The sequence below is a fragment of the Procambarus clarkii genome, chromosome 46 (assembly GCF_040958095.1).
Source record: "Procambarus clarkii isolate CNS0578487 chromosome 46, FALCON_Pclarkii_2.0, whole genome shotgun sequence".
NCBI lineage: Eukaryota > Metazoa > Arthropoda > Malacostraca > Decapoda > Cambaridae > Procambarus > Procambarus clarkii.
Window position 1 is genome coordinate 1202975 of NC_091195.1, and position 26365 is coordinate 1229339.

The 26365-nt window shown below is 47.8% G+C and overlaps 1 protein-coding gene across 1 annotated transcript; it reads right to left on the reverse strand.

Annotated features, from left to right (window-relative positions):
* Positions 1–1812: 1812 nt before the first annotated feature.
* LOC123753706 (uncharacterized) lies at positions 1813–23135 on the reverse strand. Its single transcript, XM_069301640.1, has 3 exons — positions 22149–23135; positions 15859–16197; positions 1813–2173 (listed from the first exon to the last, which is right to left on the reverse strand). The coding sequence occupies exons 1-3, from the start codon at positions 23086–23088 to the stop codon at positions 1974–1976; spliced, it is 1479 nt and encodes a 492-aa protein (XP_069157741.1). The 5' UTR covers positions 23089–23135; the 3' UTR covers positions 1813–1973.
* Positions 23136–26365: the final 3230 nt, after the last annotated feature.

Below are 26365 nucleotides of genomic sequence, written 5' to 3' on the forward strand. Positions count from 1 at the left end.
CCATTGGCAACGTTTACCACTCGGATTTGTCTTACTCTGTTTCTGTTGAAAAAGTCATATCATATACCACTAGCAAGTTAATATCTCCAAACAACAGGCCTCAGAGAATGAGTGAAAATAAAAGTGTTTAAATTGTTTAAACTAATATGTAGCTTTATTTCAGATAATGCATGTATTTAATTTAAGTACTTTAATAACTTGCAGTACTCTACTATAGAAAATATACAATAAGCTACTTAAAATTAAGAAAAAGTGTACAATAGTTACTTACTGTATTACAGGGAACGAAGATAGTCTATGTACAGTATCAAAGGAGGTGTACATATGGTAGTCTCTTTACTAAAGAAATTGTACATATAAGTGTACAGACGAATATTTGCTGTATAAATCTACTTGAACAGTAAGCTGCTTACTGTATTAAAGTACTTGTAAAGGAAGGTACTGTAATAAAATGAGAGCACAGAAGGCTAGCTACTGTATTAGAGGAAGTATACGATAGGATACAGATAATATTAAAGTTCATATACAGTAAGCTGCTTAATGCATTATAGTAAGTTACAGTAGGAAACTTATTGTATTTAGTTGTACATTAAGCAACTTACAATAACAAAGGTGTATATTTGCTTCTGCTTGATCTTGAGGATAATAAGGTTAAGTCAGACAACAATTCTTAATGCCTAAAATACAAAAAATGTTACAATAGGAAAGATTCCTTAAGAAATAAGCAGCCAAAACTAATAATAGTAATGCAATAAACAATTAAGAGAAAGTCAGATTGATAATAAATTGCAGAAAATGCTAATATATCAATTGCATACCAAAAGTTACTCATGCAATGTTCATTCCAAAACTCATTCATACCACCAAAATACTAAAACTCATTCACACCACCAGGATATCAAAACTTATTCATACCTTCAGCATACAATAAAACCTCCATACCGTCAGCATGCGTATGATAACTTCAAAACAAAAACAACATAAACAAATAAAACAAGGCCGCCAGTGGTAACAGTTCCAGCGAGGTACTCCTAGATGTGTCCTTGTCAAAATGTGTCTATTGATCTCGTGAGGCTGGTCTCAACAGCCAGCTCCTCGTAGATGTGTCCTTGTACATTATTGGTCTCGTGAGGCTGGTCTCAACAACCAGCTCCTCGTAGATGTGTCCTTGTACATTATTGGTCTCGTGAGGCTGGTCTCAACAACCAGCTCCTCGTAGATGTGTCCTTGTACATTATTGGTCTCGTGAGGCTGGTCTCAACAACCAGCTCCTCGTAGATGTGTCCTTGTACATTATTGGTCTCGTGAGGCTGGTCTCAACAACCAACTCCTCGTAGATGTGTCCTTGTACATTATTGATCTCGTGAGGCTGGTCTCAACAACCAGCTCCTCGTAGATGTGTCCTTGTACAATATTGGTCTCGTGAGGCTGGTCTCAACAACCATCTCCTCGTAGATGTGTCCTTGTACATTATTGGTCTCGTGAGGCTGGTCTCAACAACCAGCTCCTCGTAGATGTGTCCTTGTACATTATTGGTCTCGTGAGGCAGGTCTCAACAACCAGCTCCTCGTAGATGTGTCCTTGTACATTATTGGTCTCGTGAGGCTGGTCTCAACAACCAGCTCCTCGTAGATGTGTCCTTGTACATTATTGGTCTCGTGAGGCAGGTCTCAACAACCAGCTCCTCGTAGATGTGTCCTTGTACATTATTGGTCTCGTGAGGCTGGTCTCAACAACCAGCTCCTCGTAGATGTGTCCTTGTACATTATTGGTCTCGTGAGGCTGGTCTCAACAACCAGCTCCTCGTAGATGTGTCCTTGTACATTATTGGTCTCGTGAGGCTGGTCTCAACAACCAGCTCCTCGTAGATGTGTCCTTGTACATTATTGGTCTCGTGAGGCTGGTCTCAACAACCAGCTCCTCGTAGATGTGTCCTTGTACATTATTGGTCTCGTGAGGCTGGTCTCAACAATCTACGATATATAAACATTATTAAAATTGTTAAGCGACGCAGCGAGCTCTTGGAGGTACTTCTTGTTCTCTTCACTGTCCTCACTGTCCTCACTGTCCTCACTGTCCTCACTGTCTTCACTGTCCTCGATCCTAAACCAAAGTTCATCACCAGTGACGCCCCTCTGATGAAGTCCTCGCAGGAGTCTCTCCCCACCCACACCTGTAGATGAGAGGGAACACTGAAGCCCACACCTGGCTACTCTCCACACCCACGCCTGCAAATGATATGGAACATTGAAGCCACCACCTGGCAACTCTCCACACCAACACCTGCAGATGAGAGGGAACACTGAAGCCCACACCTGGCAACTCTCCCCTCCCACACCTGTAGATGAGAGAGAACATTGAAGCCCACACCTGGCAACTCTCCACACCAACACCTGCAGATGAAAGGGAACACTGAAGCCCACACCTGGTTACTACTCACACCCATCTCTTAAGGAGGAGGAGGAGGAGGAGGGTAGTGCTGCAGAGGAGGAGGAAGGTAGTGGAGCAGAGGAGGAGGAGGGTAGTGCTGCAGAGGAGGAGAGTAGTGGTGCAGAGGAGGAGGAAGGTAGTGACGGAGAGGAGGAGGGTAGCGGTGCAGAGAAGGAGGGTAGTGATGCAGAGGGGGAGGGTAGTGGTGCAAAGAAGGAGGGTAGTGATGCAGAGGAGGAGGGTAGTGGTGCAGAGGAGGAGGGTAGTGGTGCAGAGGAGGAGGGTAGTGATGCAGAGGAGGAGGGTAGTAGTGCAGAGGAGGAGGAGGGTAGTGGCGCAGATGAGGAAGGTAGTGATGCAGAGGAGGAGGTTAGTGGTGCAGAGGAGGAGGAGGGTAGTGGTGCAGAGGAGGAGGAGGGTAGTGGTGCAGAGGAGGAGGGTAGTGATGCAGAGGGGGAGGGTAGTGGTGCAGAGGAGGAGGGCAGTGATGCAGAGGAGGAGGGTAGTGACGCAGAGGAGGAGGGAAGTGATGCAGAGGAGGAGGGTAGTGGTGCAGAGGAGGAGGAGAGTAGTGGTGCAGAGGAGGATAAGGGTAGTTGTGCAGAGGAGGAGGAGGGTAGTTTTGCAGAGGAGGAGGAGGAGGGTAGTAGTGCAGAGGAGGAGGAGGAGGAGGAAAGTAATGCAGAGAAGTAGGGTAGTGGAGCAGAGGAGGAGGAGGGTAGTGGTGCAGAGGAGGAGGAGGGAAGTGATGCAGAGGAGGAGGAGGGTAGTGATGCAGAGGAGGAGGGAAGATGTGCAGAGGAGGAGGGATGTGGTGCAGAGAAGGAGGAGGGTAGTGCTGCAGAATAGGAGGGTAGTGGTGCAGAGGAGGAGAAAGAGGGTAGTGATGCAGAGGAGGAGGAGGGAATTGATGCAGAGGAGGAGAGGGAGGGAAGTGGTGCAGAGGAGGAGGGTAGATGTGCAGAGGAGGAGGGTAGTGGTGCAGAGGAGGAGGAGGAGGGTAGTGCTGCAGAGGAGGAGGAGGGTAGTGATGCAGAGGAGGAGGGTAGTGGTGCAGAGGAGGAGAAGGAGGGAAGTGGTGCAGAGGAGGAGGGAAGTGATGCAGAGGAGGAGGGTAGTGGTGCAGAGGAGGAGGAGAGTAGTGGTAAAGAGGAAGATAAGGGTAGTTGTGCAGAGGAGGAGGAGGGTAGTGGAGCAGAGGAGGAGGAGGGTAGTGGTGCAGAGGAGGAGGAGGGAAGTGATGCAGAGGAGGAGGAGGGTAGTGATGCAGAGGAGGAGGGTAGTGATGCAGAGGAGGAGGGTAGTGGTGCAGAGGAGGAGGATGGTAGTGGTGCAGAGGAGGAGGATGGTAGTAGTGCAGAGGAGGAGGAGGGAAGTGATGCAGAGGAGGAGGGTAGTGTTGCAGAGGAGGAGGAGGGTAGTGGTGCAGAGGAGGAGAATGGTAGTAGTGCAGAGGAGGAGGATGGTAGTAGTGCAGAGGAGGAGGAGGGTAGTGATGCAGAGGGGGAGGGTAGTGTTGCATAGGAGGAGGGTAGTTTTGCAGAGGAGAAGGGTAGTGGTGCAGAGGAGGGGGAGAGTAGTGGTGCAGAGGAGGAGGGTAGTGACGCAGAGGAGGAGGGAAGTGATGCAGAGGAGGAGGGTAGTGGTGCAGAGGAGGAGGAGAGTAGTGGAGCAGAGGAGGATAAGGGTAGTTGTGCAGAGGAGGAGGAGGGTAGTTTTGCAGAGGAGGAGGAGGAGGGTAGTAGTGCAGAGGAGGAGGAGGAGGAGGAAAGTAATGCAGAGAAGTAGGGTAGGGGAGCAGAGGAGGAGGAGGAGGGTAGTGGTGCAGAGGAGGAGGAGGGAAGTGATGCAGAGGAGGAGGAGGGTAGTGATGCAGAGGAGGAGGGAAGATGTGCAGAGGAGGAGGGATGTGGTGCAGAGAAGGAGGAGGGTAGTGCTGCAGAATAGGAGGGTAGTGGTGCAGAGGAGGAGAAAGAGGGTAGTGGTGCAGAGGAGGAGGAGGGAATTGATGCAGAGGAGGAGAGGGAGGGAAGTGGTGCAGAGGAGGAGGGTAGATGTGCAGAGGAGGAGGGTAGTGCTGCAGAGGAGGAGGAGGGTAGTGATGCAGAGGAGGAGGAGGGTAGTGGTGCTGAGGAGGAGGGAAGTGATGCAGAGGAGAAGGGTAGTGGTGCAGAGGAGGAGGAGAGTAGTGGTGCAGAGGAGGAGGGTAGTGACGCAGAGGAGGAGGGAAGTGATGCAGAGGAGGAGGGTAGTGGTGCAGAGGAGGAGGAGAGTAGTGGAGCAGAGGAGGATAAGGGTAGTTGTGCAGAGGAGGAGGAGGGTAGTTTTGCAGAGGAGGAGGAGGAGGGTAGTAGTGCAGAGGAGGAGGAGGAAAGTAATGCAGAGAAGTAGGGTAGTGGAGCAGAGGAGGAGGAGGAGGGTAGTGGTGCAGAGGAGGAGGAGGGAAGTGATGCAGAGGAGGAGGAGGGTAGTGATGCAGAGGAGGAGGGAAGATGTGCAGAGGAGGAGGGATGTGGTGCAGAGAAGGAGGAGGGTAGTGCTGCAGAGGACGAGGAAGGTAGTGGAGCAGAGGAGGAGGAGGGTAGTGCTGCAGAGGAGGAGAGTAGTGGTGCAGAGGAGGAGGAAGGTAGTGACGGAGAGGAGGAGGGTAGCGGTGCAGAGAAGGAGGGTAGTGATGCAGAGGGGGAGGGTAGTGGTGCAAAGAAGGAGGGTAGTGATGCAGAGGAGGAGGGTAGTGGTGCAGAGGAGGAGGGTAGTGGTGCAGAGGAGGAGGGTAGTGATGCAGAGGAGGAGGGTAGTAGTGCAGAGGAGGAGGAGGGTAGTGGCGCAGATGAGAAAGGTAGTGATGCAGAGGAGGAGGTTAGTGGTGCAGAGGAGGAGGGGGGTAGTGGTGCAGAGGAGGAGGAGGGTAGTGGTGCAGAGGAGGAGGGTAGTGATGCAGAGGGGGAGGGTAGTGGTGCAGAGGAGGAGGGCAGTGATGCAGAGGAGGAGGGTAGTGACGCAGAGGAGGAGGGAAGTGATGCAGAGGAGGAGGGTAGTGGTGCAGAGGAGGAGGAGAGTAGTGGTGCAGAGGAGGATAAGGGTAGTTGTGCAGAGGAGGAGGAGGGTAGTTTTGCAGAGGAGGAGGAGGAGGGTAGTAGTGCAGAGGAGGAGGAGGAGGAGGAAAGTAATGCAGAGAAGTAGGGTAGTGGAGCAGAGGAGGAGGAGGAGGGAAGTGATGCAGAGGAGGAGGAGGGTAGTGATGCAGAGGAGGAGGGAAGATGTGCAGAGGAGGAGGGATGTGGTGCAGAGAAGGAGGAGGGTAGTGCTGCAGAATAGGAGGGTAGTGGTGCAGAGGAGGAGAAAGAGGGTAGTGGTGCAGAGGAGGAGGAGGGTAGTGATGCAGAGGAGGAGGACGGTAGTGGTGCAGAGGAGGAGGAGGGTAGTGGTGCAGAGTAGGAGGAAGAGAATAGTGGTGCAGAGGAGGAGGAAGGTAGTGATGCAGAGGAGGAGGGTTGTGGTGCAGAGGAGGAGGGTAGTGGTACAGAGGATGAGGAGGGTTAGTGGTGCACAGGAGGAGGAGGGTAGTGGTGCAGAGGAGTAGGAGGAGGGTAGTTATGCAGAGGAGGAGGAGGGTAGTGGTGCAGAGGAGGAGGAGGGTAGTGGTGCAGAGGAGTAGGAGGAGGGTAGTTATGCAGAGGAGGAGGAGGGTAGTGGTGCAGAGGAGGAGGGTAGTGGTGCCGAGTAGGAGGAGGGTAATGGTGCATATGAGGAGGAGGGTAGTGGTGCAGAGGAGGAGGAGGGTAGTGTAGCAGAGGAAGAGGATGGTAGTGACGCAGAGGAGGAGGAGGGTAGTGGTGCAGAGAAAAAGGAGGGTAGTGGTGCAGAGGAGGAGGAGGGTAGTGTAGCAGAGGAAGAGGATGGTAGTGATGCAGAGAAGGAGGAGGGTAGTGGTGCAGAGGAGGAGGGTAGTGGTACAGAGAGAATGGTAGTAGTGCAGAGGTGGAGGATGGTAGTAGTGCAGAGGAGGAGGAGGGTAGTGATGCAGAGGGGGAGGGTAGTGTTGCATAGGAGGAGGGTAGTTTTGCAGAGGAGAAGGGTAGTGGTGCAGAGGAGGAGGAGAGTAGTGGTGCAGAGGAGGAGGGTAGTGACGCAGAGGAGGAGGGAAGTGATGCAGAGGAGGAGGGTAGTGATGCAGAGGAGGAGGAGAGTAGTGGAGCAGAGGAGGATAAGGGTAGTTGTGCAGAGGAGGAGGAGGGTAGTTTTGCAGAGGAGGAGGAGGAGGGTAGTAGTGCAGAGGAGGAGGAGGAGGAGGAAAGTAATGCAGAGAAGTAGGGTAGTGGAGCAGAGGAGGAGGAGGAGGGTAGTGGTGCAGAGGAGGAGGAGGGAAGTGATGCAGAGGAGGAGGAGGGTAGTGATGCAGAGGAGGAGGGAAGATGTGCAGAGGAGGAGGGATGTGGTGCAGAGAAGGAGGAGGGTAGTGCTGCAGAATAGGAGGGTAGTGGTGCAGAGGAGGAGAAAGAGGGTAGTGGTGCAGAGGAGGAGGAGGGAATTGATGCAGAGGAGGAGAGGGAGGGAAGTGGTGCAGAGGAGGAGGGTAGATGTGCAGAGGAGGAGGGTAGTGCTGCAGAGGAGGAGAAGGGTAGTGATGCAGAGGAGGAGGAGGGTAGTGGTGCAGAGGAGGAGGGAAGTGATGCAGAGGAGAAGGGTAGTGGTGCAGAGGAGGAGGAGAGTAGTGGTGCAGAGGAGGAGGGTAGTGACGCAGAGGAGGAGGGAAGTGATGCAGAGGAGGAGGGTAGTGGTGCAGAGGAGGAGGACAGTAGTGGAGCAGAGGAGGATAAGGGTAGTTGTGCAGAGGAGGAGGAGGGTAGTTTTGCAGAGGAGGAGGAGGAGGGTAGTAGTGCAGAGGAGGAGGAGGAGGAGGAGGAAAGTAATGCAGAGAAGTAGGGTAGTGGAGCAGAGGAGGAGGAGGAGGGTAGTGGTGCAGAGGAGGAGGAGGGAAGTGATGCAGAGGAGGAGGAGGGTAGTGATGCAGAGGAGGAGGGAAGATGTGCAGAGGAGGAGGAAGGTAGTGACGGAGAGGAGGAGGGTAGCGGTGCAGAGAAGGAGGGTAGTGATGCAGAGGGGGAGGGTAGTGGTGCAAAGAAGGAGGGTAGTGATGCAGAGGAGGAGGGTAGTGGTGCAGAGGAGGAGGGTAGTGGTGCAGAGGAGGAGGGTAGTGATGCAGAGGAGGAGGGTAGTAGTGCAGAGGAGGAGGAGGGTAGTGGCGCAGATGAGGAAGGTAGTGATGCAGAGGAGGAGGTTAGTGGTGCAGAGGAGGAGGGGGTAGTGGTGCAGAGGAGGAGGAGGGTAGTGGTGCAGAGGAGGAGGGTAGTGATGCAGAGGGGGAGGGTAGTGGTGCAGAGGAGGAGGGCAGTGATGCAGAGGAGGAGGGTAGTGACGCAGAGGAGGAGGGAAGTGTTGCAGAGGAGGAGGGTAGTGGTGCAGAGGAGGAGGAGAGTAGTGGTGCAGTGGAGGATAAGGGTAGTTGTGCAGAGGAGGAGGAGGGTAGTTTTGCAGAGGAGGAGGAGGAGGGTAGTAGTGCAGAGGAGGAGGAGGAGGAGGAAAGTAATGCAGAGAAGTAGGGTAGTGGAGCAGAGGAGGAGGAGGGTAGTGGTGCAGAGGAGGAGGAGGAGGGAAGTGATGCAGAGGAGGAGGAGGGTAGTGATGCAGAGGAGGAGGGAAGATGTGCAGAGGAGGAGGGATGTGGTGCAGAGAAGGAGGAGGGTAGTGCTGCAGAATAGGAGGGTAGTGGTGCAGAGGAGGAGAAAGAGGGTAGTGGTGCAGAGGAGGAGGAGGGTAGTGATGCAGAGGAGGAGGACGGTAGTGGTGCAGAGGAGGAGGAGGGTAGTGGTCCACTCTCCACCACTGTCACACACCACTCTCCACCACTGTCACACACCACTCTCCACCACTGTCACACACACCACTCTCCACCACTGTCACACACCACTCTCCACCACTGCCACACACCACTCTCCACCACTGTCACACACCACTCTCCACCACCGCCACACACCACTCTCCACCACTGTCACACACCACTCTCCACCACTGTCACACACCACTCTCCACCACTGTCACACACCACTCTCCAACACTGTCACACACCACTCTCCACCACTATCACACACCACTCTCCACCACTGTCACACACCACTCTCCACCACTGCCACACACCACTCTCCACCACTGCCACACACCACTCTCCAACACTGTCACACACCACTCTCCACCACTATCACACACCACTCTCCACCACTGTCACACACCACTCTCCACCACTGTCACACACCACTCTCCACCACTGCCACACACCACTCTCCACCACTGCCACTCACCACTCTCCACCACTGCCACACACCACTCTTCACCACTGTCACACACCACTCTCCACCACTGCCACACACCACTCTCCACCACTGTCACACTCCACTCTCCACCACTGTCACACACCATTCTCCACCACTGTCACACACCACTCTCCACCACTGTCACACACCACTCTCCACCACTGCCACACACCACTCTCCACCACTGCCACTCACCACTCTCCACCACTGCCACACACCACTCTCCACCACTGTCACACACCACTCTCCACCACTGTCACACACCACTCTCCACCACTGCCACACACCACTCTCCACCACAGCCACACACCATTCTCCACCACTGTCACACACCACTCTCCACCACTACCACACACCACTCTCCACCACTGTCACACACCACTCTCCACCACTGCCACACACCACTCTCCACCACTGTCACACACCACTCTCCACCACTGTCACACACCATTCTCCACCACTGTCACACACCACTCTCCACCACTGTCACACACCACTCTCCACCACTGCCACACACCACTCTCCACCACTGCCACACACCACTCTCCCCCACTGTCACACACCACTCTCACCACTGTCACACACCACTCTCCACCACTGTCACACACCACTCTCCACCACTGTCACACACCACTCTCCACCACTGCCACACACCACTCTCCACCACTGCCACACACCACTCTCCACCACTGTCACACACCACTCTCACCACTGTCACACACCACTCTCCACCACTGCCACACACCACTCTCCACCACTGTCACACACCACTCTCATTACTGTCACACACCACTGCTACACACCACTCTCAATCACTGCCACACACCACTCTCCACCACTGCCACACACCACTCTCCACCACTGCCACACACCACTCTCCACCACTGCCACACACCACTCTCCACCACTGCTACACACCACTCTCCACCACTGCCACACACCACTCTCCACCACTGTCACACACCACTCTCCTCCACTGTCACACACCACTCTCCATCACTGTCACACACCACTCTCCACCACTGTCACACACCACTCTCCACCACTGCCACACACCACTCTCCACCACTGCCACACACCACTTTCCATCACTGTCACACACCACTCTCACCACTGCCACACACCACTCTCCATCACTGTCACACACCACTCTCCACCACTGTCACACACCACTCTCCACCACTGCCACACACCACTCTCCACCACTGTCACACACCACTCTCCACCACTGTCACACACCACTCTCCACCACTGCCACACACCACTCTCCACCACTGCCACACACCACTCTCCATCACTGTCACACACCACTCTCACCACTGCCACACACCACTCTCCATCACTGTCACACACCACTCTCCACCACTGCCACACACCACTCTCCACCTCTGTCACACACCACTCTCACCACTGTCACACACCACTCTCCACCACTGCCACACACCACTCTCCATCACTGCCACACACCACTCTCCACCACTGCCACACACCACTCTCCACCACTGCCACACACCACTCTCCACCACTGCCACACACCACTCTCCACCACTGTCACATACCACTCTCCACCACTGCCACACACCACTCTCCACCACTGCCACACACCACTCTCCACCACTGCCACACACCACTCTCCACCACTGTCACATACCACTCTCCACCACTGCCACACACCACTCTCCACCACTGCCACACACCACTCTCCACCACTGTCACATACCACTCTCCACCACTGCCACACACCACTCTCCACCACTGTCACACACCACTCTCCACCACTGTCACATACCACTCTCCACCACTGCCACACACCACTCTCCACCACTGTCACACACCACTCTCCACCACTGCCACTCACCACTCTCCACCACTGCCACACACCACTCTCCACCACTGCCACACACCACTCTCCACCACTGCCACACACCACTCTCCACCACTGCCACACACCACTCTCCACCACTGTCACATACCACTCTCCACAACTGCCACGCACCACTCTCCTCCTTCCTTAGTCTTCCTCCTCCTTCCTTGTTTTTCCTCCTTCCATATTTTTCTTCCTCCTTCCGTAATCTTCCTACTCCTACCTTAAACTTCCTTCTCGTTCCTGCCTTCCTTATTTTTCCTAATCCTTCTATGTTCTTCAACCATCAATATCCACTAACAACAACCAACAGCCACCACCAACACCTTCTCCTCCTCGATCTTCTCATTCTTCCTCCTCGACCTTCTCCTCTTTCTTCCTTGACCTTCTCCTTCCTCCTCGACCTTCTCCTTCCTCCTCGACCTTCTCCTTCCTCCTCGACCTTCTCCTCTTTCTTCCTTGACCTTCTCCTTCCTCCTCGACCTTCTCCTTCCTCCTCGACTCTCTCCTTCCTCCTCGACCTTCTCCTCTTTCTTCCTCGACCATCTCCTTCCTCCTCGACCATCTCCTTCCTCCTCGACCTTCTCCTTCCTCCTCGACCTTCTCCTTCCTCCTCGACCATCTCCTTCCTCCTCGACCATCTCCTTCCTCCTCGACCTTCTCCTTCCTCCTCGACCTTCTCCCTCCTCCTCGACCTTCTCCTTCCTCCTCGACCTTCTCCTTCCTCTTCGACCTTCTCCTTCCTCCTTCCTCCTCGACCTTCTCCTCTTTCTTCCTTGACCTTCTCCTTCCTCCTCGACCTTCTCCTTCCTCCTCGATCTCCTCCTACCTCCTCTTTCTCCTCCTTACTCCTCCTCCTTCCTCCTGGACCTCCTCCACTAACTACAACAACCAACCACCATTACTATCAGTGCTCAACTGCAGGCCATTCTGGCGTGTTTGGAGGAAGTACGTCATGACGACAAAGATGTTTTTGTATTTGTCGATAGCCGAGGAGCACTTGAGTCCTTAAACAGTCGAAATCCAGTCTTCATGTCCATAGTTGAGGATTGTAAGAAAAGGATAATTGAGATACAGCTGAAAGGTCATAGTGTGAAATTCGTGTGGATTCCATCTCATGTTGGAATAGTGCTCAACGAGGTGGCGGATGACTTGGCCAAACGTGCCACATTAAAACTACAAGTTGACATCGAATGTGAATTCACAATGAGACAAATTAGAAGCAAAATCAGAAATATTCAGGCACAGGCAGAAGTGGCGAGGAGAGGTATAACGTATGAGGGAAGCTAAACCATGCAACACTACATCCCTGGAAACGCAAACCGAAACTGTCTCTATTTTCCGCTTGTTACAACTTGTAATAAAGTTGTTACATCTTGGCTTAACGTGTTTATGACGTATTAGAACGTTGTTACAACTTGCTATATTGGTTGTTATAACTGGTTAGGAAGTGTTAAAACTTGTTCGAACGTTGTACCAACGTCGTAGTTTCGGTGTGTGTTTGGCGGGATGTGTGTGAGTCAAAACATCCATTTCACTTATGGTAAAAGGAGAAATGCTTGGAGTGACTGTGTACATGCGGCTCAGGCTTGGGTACAAATATTACTGGGAATATTGGATAGGTGTTCATGATAATGACACGAAGTGTCAACTATGTGGTATGTTAAGGTCTCACACCCTTGCCCATTACGTTCTTGATTGTCCGTTGATTAATGTATATAGAAACACTGAGATAAGGACTGTTCCTGAACAAATAGCCTGGATGTGTCACAACGGAAAGGTTGATGATATTCTGGAGAGATTTAAGAATTTTGCACCAAGACTGTAATCTTTTGTTGAATTATCTGCATGTCTCTTGCAAATTGTCTATACCTAAGTCATAAAAGTATTTGTGTGTACGTCTGATACCATACTACTTGTTTAAAGAAGGAAATATATATGTTTATCTCTCAGAATGTTCGGTAATATATTTATTGTTTGTGATGTGTGTCTATATATGTATGAACACGTTGTACTGAACGGGATGAGAATCGCTTGAGCTACCTCATCCCTTTGTGAGTATTTTACCTCAATAAACTTATTTCAACTTCAAATTCAATTGCTATCAATAACCCTAACCATTAATAACCACTGCCATCAACCTAAACAATCATCAACCACCTCAGTTATCAACTACCACAACAATCAACCACTACTACCATCAACAACAACCATAAACCACCACCAACCACAACAATCAACCACCCCTACCACCAACAACAATCAACCACCACTACTGCAAAATATAATCAACCACCACTACCACAAAATACAACAATCAACCACCAATATCACGAACCTCAACAACTACCAGTACAGTCAACCACAACCACCATCTACCACTGCCCTCAACCACTACTATCAACAACCACTACCACCAACCACAACTATCAACCACCAACCACAACTATCAACCACCAACAACCATAAACCATCACCAACAACCTCAACAATCACCCACTCCTACCACCAACACTCAACCACCACTACCACCAACACTCAACCACCACTACCACCAAACACCATAATTAATAAACCATCACCCACGCGAACTATTACCAACAATCACCACTACATAAAGTACAACAATCAACCACTACCATCACGAACCACAACAACCACCACTGCAATTAACCCAACAACCACACCCATCAACCACCACACCCATCAACCACCACAACCATCAACCACCACAACCATCAACCACCACAACCATCAACAAACACTACCATCAACCACCACAACCATCAACCACCACAACAATCAACCACCACAACTATCAACCACCACAACCATCAACCACCACAACAATCAACCACCATTACCCTCAACCACCACAACAATTAACCACCACAACAATCAACAAACACTAACATCAACCACCACAACCATCAACCACCACAACCATCAACCACCACAACCATCAACCCCCACTACCATCAACCACCACAACCATCAACCACCACTACCATCAACCACCACAACCATCAACCCCCACTACCATCAACCACCACAACCATCAACCACCACTACCATCAACCACCACAACCATCAACAAACACTACCATCAACCACCACAACCATCAACCCCCACTACCATCAACCACCACAACCATCAACCACCACTACCATCAACCACCACAACCATCAACAAACACTACCATCAACCACCACAACCATCAACCCCCACTACCATCAACCACCACAACCATCAACCACCACTACCATCAACCACTACAACCATCAACCACCACAACCATCAACCACCACAACCATCAACCCCCACTACCATCAACCACCACAACCATCAACCACCACTACCATCAACCACCACAACCATCAACAAACACTACCATCAACCACCACAACCATCAACCCCCACTACCATCAACCACCACAACCATCAACAAACACAACCATCAACCACCACAACCATCAACAAACACTACCATCAACCACCACAACAATCAACAAACACTACCATCAACCACCACAACCATCAACAAACACTAACATCAACCACCACAACCATCAACCACCACAACCATCAACCACCACAACCATCAACAAACACTACCATCAACCACCACAACCATCAACAAACACTACCATCAACCACCACAACCATCAACAAACACTACCATCAACCACCACTACCATAAACCACCACAACCATCAACAAACACTACCATCAACCACCACAACCATCAACAAACACTACCATCAACCACCACAACCATCAAGAAACACTAACATCAACCACCACAACCATTAACTACCACCACCATCAACCACCTTAGCCATCAACCATCACAGACATCAACCACCAGAGCTATCAACCACCAATACCATTAACCACCACAACCGCAACCACCATTAACATTAACCACCACTACCACTAATCACAACCATCAGCCACCACAATTACCAACCACAGCAATCAACCACCACCACCACCAACCACAACTATTAACCACCACTAGAACCAACCACTACCACCAACAATAAACATCACCCACCACTGCCACCAATCACAACCTACCACCACAGCCACCAACCACAACCCAGCAACAATTCCACCACCACTACCATGGATTCTCCATTAAGTGAAAGTAATGAATAAAATATTTTTAACCTACCTTTTATTATGCTTCAGTTTTATTTCTAGTATAGGTAGAAATATATTTTTAAAATATTTCTACATTTTTTTATATATATTCCATCAATCAGGAAAACGATTTTTATGCAACATTTAAGGTTGCGACACGGTCTCAAAATTGTTTAGCCAAAGTTGTGCAGTAAGTTGTGGCAACTTATTTACAACCACACAATAACGTAGCTAATACATGAAACAAACGTTGTCACAGCTTTCAAACACCTTCCAGGTACGTTGTGGCAACCTAAAATTATGTTCTGAGCCCCACCTGCAGATGAGAGGGAACACTGAAGCCCACACCTGGCTACTCTCCCCACCCACACCTGCAGAAGAAGCCCCACACCAGCCTATTCTCCTCATCCAAACCTGCATATCAGAGGAAAACTGAATTCTACAGCTGGGACCACTGCCAGCGCCCACTTGTATATGAGACGGAACAGTAAACCAACACCTGTCTCCTTCACACCTGACTACTTTCCCCACCCACATCTGCAGATGAGAGGGAAAACTAAAGCATACACCTGTTAACTCTCCACCCCCACACCTGCACAAGAGAGGGGACACTGATGCCCACACCTTCTTCTCTCCCTCCCCACACCTGCAGATAGGAAGGATCACGGAAGCCCACACCTGGCTACTCTCCCAACCCACACATGTAGATGAGAGGGAACACTAAAGCCCACACCTGGCTACTCTCCCCACCCACACCTGTCTATGTCACACACTCATGCCAAAGAAAACTTATATCAAGTAAATCTAGCTTGTATTAAGCAAGACAATGTTGGGCTAAATATTGATCAGTGTTATCTTATAAGCAGTGAAACTTGCTTGATGAATATTCTTGGTCGCTAAACGGTGCTCAAAGTTACTCAAGAAGCCTTATAAGTTCTCTAATTCATGACTTTTAATGTAAAAATATTTATGAAACCACTAGAAGCACTGTGAATTAAACAACTGAGTTACAGATATTCACGTGTTAAAATGTCGTCAATACGTACTGGTGAGACGCGTGTCACGGAACCACAGAAGACTATACCCTCCTCTTGAGGGAGGACACAGCTGAGCTGCCAGGTGGCAGCACCAGTCTATGGCGGGGTCGTCATCAGTGAGGCCCCGCCTGATGGTCAGGTCGAGCCTCCTTCCCTGGTACGGCAGAGTGTCCAGGGTGTCCGGGTCCACATAGCCCGTGGCGTCCAGGGTGTCTGGGTGCACGTAGCTCCTGGTGTCCAGGGTGTCCTGGTTCACGTAGCCCGTGGCGTCCAGGGTGTCCGGGTCCACGTAGCTCCTGGCGTCCAGGGTGTCCGGGTCCACGTAGCCCGTGGCGTCCAGGATAATGCCTGAAGACATACACTGAGATACAGTCACTGTCGTTACTGGTATGTTCTAAGATATAACAAGAAGACATACTGAGCCATCCACTCACCTTACTGCTGGGTTTATTACCTGATGACAACTGGGTATTTTGGATAGTATTAATAGCATCTAAACTATATATTAATAGCTTTTAAAATTATAAATTCTTTACTGAAATATGTTCCGTTGTGTGACCACCAGCAGAAATGTTGTTATGTAACCACTTGGCTGCGAAATGATGTTATAATAATAATAATAATAATAATAATAATAATATGAATGTATCTAATAGAGCACTTGATTGCAACCAGCAATGAGAAAGTAGGTTCCATAGAAGACTCAGAATCTGTAAGGTGCAACATACTAGTTCAAGGTGGTAGCAAACTGACAGTTGGAGTTTGCTACAGGACAGACAGAGGAACAACAGAGGATGTTAGTGATCTGCATAATGAGATTAATGCGGTAGCTGAAAGCTTCTATAATGGGAGACTTTAACTATGAGACAATGGATTAGGTGAATCTAATATGAAATTGGAAGGAGAACAATTTCTTGACCTTATATTTAAGTCCTTTCCCATACAGCAGGTGACAAAGTCCACCAAAGCTATTTAAATCTTGTTAGATCTAGATCTAACATCAGAGGACGATATGGTCAACCAAATATATGGTGGGGAGAAGCTCGCCTCATCTTGTGATCACAACATTCTAAGAGGGATGGCAGTTACAGAAACCAATATAATGGTTTAGGATAATGACTTTCTTGACTACCCTTGAGGAGACTCAAGGTGAAGGAGGAATTGCAAAAACACCTCCTGGAGGGAGCAAATAGGACTTCAAGATATGGAAACATTTTGAAAAAATTAATGTTCATCACTGAACTTGTTCAAAAATATATGTCACGAAGTTAGAAAAGCAAGAGAACAAGATGGATAACACATTAAATAGTTCTAATGACTAAGATATGGAGAAGATATAACTCCACAAAGAACAATATAGATTATGAGATATAAAGAGGGACTCTATATTCAGCCACTTAGGAAATGAGATCAACCAAAAGAAGCTACGAAAGAAAACTTGGCCAAAACATAAATATACAAAGTCTTTATATGCAAGCATAAGAAGTAAAACCAAAATCGAAGATTCGGTAAAACCAAAACACAAGACCAACCAAGTTATAATGGATAATAAAAAGGCAGTCAACACTGTATACTTTACATAGGTGGTCACACAAGAGAAATTACATAACATTCCAATACCCACACTAATGTTTAAAGTTATTGTTGGTACTGTTGGTATTTCAACTGAACAAATCTCTGGGGCGCCTCCACTTAGACTACTGTATCCACGCATGGAGTCCTCGTCTTCAGAAGGACATACAGTAACTACTTTGAAGAAAGTTCACCAACTAGCGACAAACATCATTCCAGATCTAAGTCAACTCATATGCCAGGACCGGTTGAGGACCATTGCAAGCCAAACATGCCACGACTGTGCTCATCAAAACTTTTAAAATGAACAATTTATAGAATATTGTTCCAGACCACTTCTTTAAATGGTCATATGTAACACATACATGGAGCAACTGCTTCAAGCTCAACAAGCCACAATGTAGGACAGGATGCTTTTTCACCCACAGGAGTTTAAACTTGTGGAACCGCCTACGCGCCGAATGCGTAAATGCCAACACATTATTACGTTCAAAATCAAGCTAGATAAAATCATAATGAAAAATCGGGGGACCTATGACAAGCCCTCGATTTCGTGTCCCCGTCGAGGATACTAGAGACATTGTGGTCCTCAGGTAAATTCAGGTTAAGTTCAGGTTCGGTTAGGTAAGAATAGGCGCGTTTAAAGAGTAACATTGACGTAGAGGAGTATTTAGTTTTCTCAGGTTTTAGACCCTACTCCTGGCAGTGGAAGATACCACCGTGAATCTTGCCGGGAAAGAGAGGAAGCTCAGTGTATCTTGTGGGGAAGATATGAAGTCCCGTGAATATTGCATGGGAGAGAGGAAGCTCGTGAATCTTGCGAGTAAGAGAAGAAGCTCCGTAAAACTTGCACGGAATAGAGGAAGCTTCATGAATCATGTTGGGAAGCTCTGGTAATCTTGCAGGGAAGAGAGGAAACTCCGCGAATCTTGCAGGGAAGAGAGGAAACTCCGCGAATCTTGCAGGGAAGAAAGGAAACTCCTTGAATCTTGCTGGGAAGAGAGGAAATTCCGTGAATCTTGCTGGGAAGAGATGAAGCTCTGTGAATCTTGCAGGAAAGAGAGAAAACTCCGTGAATCTTGCGGACAAGAGAAGATGCTCCGTAAATCTCGCGGGAAAGAGAGGAAGCTACGTGAATCATGCTGGGAAAAGAGGTAGTTCTGTGAATCTTGCAGAAAATAATATAGTGAGGAAAGCAACATGTAAAGGATCTGGCAATAATGATGTCTGACGACCTAACGTATAGGGAGCAAAACCAAGCAAATTTAGCCCCAACTGCAAAAATGTTGAGATGGATCACGAGAACCTTCAAATACAGGGATCCATCACAATGGTCATACTGTCCAAATTGCTTGTGCTGTCCCTCCTTGAATACTGGTCCGTACTCACTTCTCCCTTCAGAGCAGGAATGCTTAAATAGAGGGGATACAGAGATAGAGGGGAGATACGCCAAACATAGTCACGATAAAGCACCTAAACTATTGGGATCGTCCCTAAGCTCTCAAAATGAACTCCCTAGAAAGGAGACGAGAATTACCAAATCATATATATATATATATATATATATATATATATATAAATATATATATATATATATATATATATATATATATATATATATATATATATATATATATATATATATATATATATATTAAATATGACCGAAAAAGTAAGATTAATAATTCTAACACGAATTTTCTCAATCTTTCGTACATTACGCTTCACTGTTGGAGGTAAATCAAAAATCACTTCTCCAAAATTCATTTTTATTTCTAGTCTGACGCGACACGAGCGCGTTTCGTAAAACTTATTACATTTTCAAAGACTTTAATTTACAAATACACAACTGAATAGAACTTACGCATCTCCGATTTTATATCTACATTTGAGTGAGGTGGATGGGGTGAGGTGGCATTAATAGGGTATTAATTTCATCAACACAAGACAGAACAAGAGGTGGCATTAATAGGGTATTAATTTCATCAACACAAGACAGAACACGAAACAATGGGTATTGAATAGAAGTGTTTGTAGAAAGCCTATTGGTCCATATTTCTTGATGCTTCTATATTGGAGCGGAGTCTTGAGGTGGGTAGAATATAGTTGTGCATTAATTGGCTGTTGATTGCTGGTGTTGACTTCTTGATGTGTAGTGCCTCGCAAACGTCAAGCCGCCTGCTATTGCTGTATCTATCGATGATTTCTGTGTTGTTTACTAGGATTTCTCTGGCGATGGTTTGGTTGTGGGAAGAGATTATATGTTCCTTAATGGAGCCCTGTTGCTTATGCATCGTTAAACGCCTAGAAAGAGATGTTGTTGTCTAGCCTATATACTGGGTTTTTTGGAGCTTACAGTCCCCAAGAGGGCATTTGAAGGCATAGACGACGTTAGTCTCTTTTAAAGCGTTCTGTTTTGTGTCTGGAGAGTTTCTCATGAGTAGGCTAGCCGTTTTTCTGGTTTTATAGTAAATCGTCAGTTGTATCCTCTGATTTTTGTCTGTAGGGATAACGTTTCTATTAACAATATCTTTCAGGACCCTTTCCTCCGTTTTATGAGCTGTGGAAAAGAAGTTCCTGTAAAATAGTCTAATAGGGGGTATAGGTGTTGTGTTAGTTGTCTCTTCAGAGGTTGCATGGTGTTTCACTTTCCTTCTTATGATGTCTTCGACGAAACCATTGGAGAAGCCGTTGTTGACTAGGACCTGCCTTACCCTACAGAGTTCTTCGTCGACTTGCTTCCATTCTGAGCTGTGGCTGAGAGCACGGTCGACATATGCGTTAACAACACTCCTCTTGTACCTGTCTGGGCAGTCGCTGTTGGCATTTAGGCACATTCCTATATTCGTTTCCTTAGTGTAGACTGCAGTGTGGAAACCTCCGCTCTTTTCCATGACTGTTACATCTAGAAAGGGCAGCTTCCCATCCTTCTCCATCTCGTAAGTGAAACGCAGCACGGAATTCCGCTCAAATGCCTCCTTCAGCTCCTGCAGATGTCTGACATCAGGTACCTGTGTAAAAATGTCGTCAACATACCTGCAGTATATGGCCGGTTTCAAGTTCATGTCGACTAAGACTTTTTGCTCGATGGTACCCATGTAGAAGTTTGCAAACAGGACACCTAGGGGAGAACCCATGGCGACTCCATCTACTTGCTTATACATGTGCCCATCCGGGCTCAAGAAGGGTGCCTCTTTAGTACAAGCTTGGAGTAGTTTCCTCAGAATATTTTCTGGTATGTCAAGAGGAGTACAGGCTGGATCACGATACACTCTGTCGGCTATCATCCCGATTGTCTCGTCCACAGGTACGTTGGTAAACAGCGATTCTACGTCCAACGAGGCTCTTATCCCTGTGGCCCGTGTGCCCCGCAGTAAGTCAACAAATTCCTTTGGAGACTTCAGGCTGAAGGCGCAAGGAACATAAGGAGTCAGCAGGCCGTTGAGTCGCTTTGCCAGTCTGTACGTGGGTGTGGGTATCTGGCTAATGATTGGCCGAAGTTGGTTTCCAGGCTTGTGTGTCTTGACATTTCCATACGCATATCCAGGTTTATATTCCCCAATGATCTTTGGCAGGTGGAGTCCGGATTTCTTGTCCCCTCCGACTATGGCAATTCCACGACCAAGAGATGGCTTCCTGAACCTTGCAGGAATCAACCTCACTGAGGACCAAGTCACTCTCCTAAATCTGGGTATAAACTGTCACGTTATGTCCAGACCGAGTGAGATGGCCCGGAAAGTGGAGTTGGAGATTCTGTTGGACGACATATTCGACCTCGAAGCACAAAAGAAGGTCACCACCAAAGATATCTTACAAGCAGAACTTATTGCGGAAGGAGGAAAGAATCGAGGCAACTACAGAATCACCGTACTGTCCCCCGAGCTCAAAGCGGCAGCTAAGAGCCTTCGTGAGAACAAGGAGATAGTTGTCAGGAGAGGCGACAAGTCGCCAATATACGTCATTCTTAAAAAAGACGAATATCTGGCGAAAATGAAACTCATACTCTCTGAACAAACTAAATTCCAAAGGGTAACGAAGGACACTACAGCCGAACTGAAAGCAATGGTCAACAAATTGATTGAAACTGTGAACGCCAAGAAACTTGAACGCCAAGTTTCACCTTCCTTCTTATGATGTCTTCAACGAAAGGTCATCTTGAACAGGAATTAGGTCACAGTGAAAGGAGATCTGTACCACGAGTCAAAGCCAAAGTGGTAAGTCATCTGAACCAAAAGTTTGGCGTCGCTAAATACTTCATGAAATTATTTATGCACAAGAATATATACAGCAGCGGAATGTTTCGAAAAAATTTTATTCATGGAGTAGTCGCCCTTAATAAGTCTATATTTGTAATCAAAGTAGAAGGTTTGTCAACCTTAAGGTGACTATAATTGTAAACAATATAAGGTATTTGTCAACCTTAAGGTGACTATATTTGTAAACAATATAAGGTGTTTGTCGCTCTTAAGGTGACTATATTTGTAAACAAAATAAGGTGGTTGTCGTCCATAAGATTATATTTGTAAACAAAATAAGGTGTTTGTCTCCCATAAGGTGATTATGTTTGTAAACAATATAAGGAGTCTTTCGTCCATAAGGTTGGAAACATATATGTAAACAATGTAAATCTGAATTACTATATTAAACATGACGAATGAAGCCCTTTGCAAAATTTGTATTATTATTAAATAACCCTAAAAATTATGGTGGAAAATATGAATATTTACCAAGAGTCTGCAGGTGAGAAAGGTGAGACAGGTGACGGATGAGGACGGGCAGTTGTACGGGCAGTTGCTGTGGTGTGATTTGCTGGCCGAGGCTCTCGAGGGTGTGAGGCAGGAGGGGTATGGCTGCCTCAGGCAACACACCATAAAACTCCTCTAAGATACACTTACTGCCGGGGGCTGTCAGCCTCTCCAAACATTGCTTTGATATATCACTGTTTCTCTCTTTGCTGAATAAACTATATGCAAGACATAAGGATATGGTTACCTTCATTTTTGCCAGCACAAACAGTGTAGACAGACACTGCTTTAGTTGGGGTGTATCTTTTATGATTAGGCAAGTTTTCTTAGGTGTCACCTTCTTAAGGACAAGCGGCAGGACAACCCACGAGTCAACACTCCGTATTGACCACTTTTGTTCTGTACGCAGCTTCTCACACACGGCTTGGATGACGTGCTCACTTCCGCTGGACTCTGCTACATGCTTCAACAGCTCGTCAGTCTCATGTGTAACCATCTCGCACAGGTCAATTATGTGAGTAATGAACCTGTCCTCTACTCCCCGGGCACACAGCACCCCGGTAGTGCTGAGTAAAATGTTCTGCCATCTGGGGCGCTCCCTAAACTCTTGTAGCACGTCGCTAATATCAAACTTTGACTCTCTCAGGTGATCTCCCAAGGAGCGTTTTTCCTTACGTACAACATCCACCAAGAGGTCAATGATTATAGAGCTTTCCCCTGACACACGGTGTGATGCTGGATCACCTCGGTCTTGCTCAGCCCTCAACAAGAGAGCGACCAGCCTCCTGCTGGCACAATACTCCTGGTACCTGGCGTGAAAATAGCCAAACACCCACACCGCATTGAGGCCCCGACGGTAGCTGGTTCTTGTGAAATAGTTGGACAAGACCTCCTCCTGCGGCAGTCCCAAAGTGTCACACATCTCCCTAATCTCCGCTTCCGTCTCCGGCCAAAGGTCGTACTCCTGCCTCAGGATCCCTCTTAAACTAATCCCTTCTAAGAACCTCAAAAACTGGTCACATTTTCTTTTGGGTCAGCCACATGTTTGTCTGTGAGTTTGGACACCAGTTTGTTGGTTATGAAGTCATGAATCTTCTCGTAGACTTGAGTGTTTGTGGTGAGGTTGTTAAATCCTTCTGGAGCCTCGACACACAGCAGCGCCAACAAGGTCAAGGTGAGTGGAGTGTTGAGGTACTCACCCAGGAACTCACTCATCTGCTCCAGCCGCTGGGTAAATTTCTCTTTGACACTCTGTTGGCTCTCTCCCTCCACCAGCACCTTGATGGTTCTCTCGGCGAACTCCACGCGACGTTCTGGAGTGATGCCCAAGACGAGGATGTTGCAGCGAGGTCTGGTGTGTGGGACGAGCTGTGACAGTTGTTGGTCCCACCCCGGCCGTGTGGTTATCACCAACCTCACATCCTTGCCAGGCAGGTGCAACAGCTCCTTCACCAGCCTTCCTGAATGGTCGTTGACCTCGTCGTAGCCGTCAATCAGGACTAATATATTTAAGCTCAAGATTATCTCCTTAAACAGCTTGAAGTCGGCGTCAGAATCACGAAGTGTTTGAGGCAGCAACTGGCGGAGGAGATCATCGAAGGTATTAAGATGTGTGTCCCTGCATTGTACATAGAAAACGAGGTCCACAGTGCCCAGGTGACGTATGGCAGCAGGGTCCTCTACCCACTTCTCGAGGATGAGCTTGAGTAAAGTTGTCTTGCCCATACCACCTTCCCCCGTCAGGAGGACACACTGAGGGACTCTTCCGTCCTCTCGTCTCATACTCAAGATGTCTTCATAGTTTATATCCTGACCCTTGGCAGCGTTGGAGGGTCTTGTGCTATCCTGACCCTTGGCCGCATGGGAGGGTCTTGCCCCTATGACGGGATCTTCAAGGAGTCGTAGTCGTGTAAAAGCAAGACTTGGGTTGTAGTTAATGTTGAGGAGGAGCCAGGGTGCGGGAACAATCTGGTACAGCAGTTTATACCCGTCAGTTAGCTCCTGCTTGCTCATCTGCTTAACCTCTTCTGTGATGTGGCTTCTGAACATCTTAATCTCCTGGCGGAGCTGAGGCAAGTACGCCACATCTGAGGGATCCAGCGGCTCTCTGACCTTCGCTAGCAGACCACCAATATACTCGGTGACATCTCTGGTCACGTGGTCCACATCCTGGCTGTTTGTCCTACACCGGACGCCGGCCTCAGCCAGCATCTTAGCCAATAAGTCACTGAGCTCCGTCAGTGTTGACGTAAGATCTTGCTCTGACATTCTCACATTATCATTGGCCAACGTGTTTCGGTGTTGCTTCAGGCTGTAAATGAGGTGTTCAAGTGATGGTCCCTGAGGCCCTGGAGTGGTCCACGTGGGGTCATTCATCTCAGCCAGACCACACACACGTTGCATGAGTTTATACAACAGGGTGATGTCAAAAGTTGCCGCGTCAGAGGAAACTTCGAATTTATCCCTCTGTTGAGCATCGAAGACACGCCTGTACTGAGCATTGGTGTACCCCAAGTCCTGAGTGAGGTAAGTCACTACTGGGAAGGTGCCCCGGTACGACCACATAAACACACTTGCTAGCGCGTCTCGTCCTGCCTTAGTCACAGCCAGTCCATACCGCAGTCTGTTCACATCTTCCGGTTGGATAACAGGACTCGAGGCGGCCATATTGGGCCGTATGATTCTCACCTCACACAACTGTTGTCAAGTTTCACACAAGCAGTAAATGTCTCACGCTGGTTTTGTTATTATATTATGTTTAAAAACATAACATTGTTTCCCACTGTCGGAGACGGGCAGCTTGTTAGGCTTGTGTAGGCCTTCCTAAGCCAACGACAGACCTTCCTCAGGATGCATCCCTCAACAGTTGACTAATTTCCAGGTTAATATTTACTGCTAGGTGAACAGAGGTATCAGGAGGCTGAGCATCTCACACTGCCAGGGAATCAAACTCTGTGATGATCCGACTGCATTAACCACAATACAGTCACTTAATTTACCAAAAATATAAGTGATTTCCAAAAAAATCCAATTTTACTAAATGTGTTCACATGTTAATGCAATATTCGGTTCCAGCTTTATTTGTTATTTTCAATTTGTTCTTTAACTAGTTAATTTCTTCTGTCTTCATATTCTTCAGAATTCTGTCATCTGGAAGAACAATTTAACGTTATTAAAACAAGATGTTAGTGTTAAACATTGGGCCAGAAATACATTTTTGAGATCACTAAAGGAAATAAAATTCCAAAGTCTGCCTCCTGCATTTTGTTTTATTTTATAACTTAAAACTTGTTAATATTTTGACCTAACTCCTGTGATCATTGTGGTGTTGGCTTCTGGTTTAGGTAGAGTAATGGTGCTCATTTTCTCGCATAGAAATATATGGTGTAGCATTTAGTAATGTTATTCTCTGCCTTTATCTTGCTCTTGTAAGGACCTATTTAGATTATGCAGTTCAGTTTGGTCAACATACAATATACTGGACATAATTTGACTTGAACCCATAAAGAGAAGAATGACAAAGTTGATCTCAGGAATTAGAAATCTCCCTTATTAAGAGAGATTAAGGAAGCTATGTTTACACATTCTTCGGAAAGTATAGTTGATATTATTGATGTTGTCAAAAGGATGAAAAGTTATATCGAAGGTAGTAATAATAAGTTGTTAACTGCATCAACACAAAATAGAACAAGAAATGATAAATCTGTATCAATAAGAAATAATGTCTGCTGTGAGATTTTTCTCTACGCCTACCTCCCTTAGGAGGTGGACTACAAGTTTAAAGTCTGCTCACGGCAGTTAAGCATGAGTCCAGTAGAAAAAGGAAAAGCGGGAGCAAACCGCCAGGCCTCCACCAACAAGGGTGAAAACCTGTCCACATAGGCCGCTGGCTCCTCCTAGTTAAACAGGACGTTAAAACTAATAAAGGGTAACCGACGGGTTCTCACAATCAAATATTTATATTTGAAGTGGCGCTATGAATTGGAATTCGAATTCCCAAGAACAGCCGCCTTATCAAAATCACATCAACATTTAATAATCTTATGCAGAAATATAGTGGAATAATATGGTTGAAGGGTTGACATCAAAGACTGTTTTCTATAACATAACAATTTATTAATAACAAGAGACTAACTACTACATTACCGAGTTTACGTTACGTTAATGTCAATCCAGTGGCACGATAACAAACAGCTAAA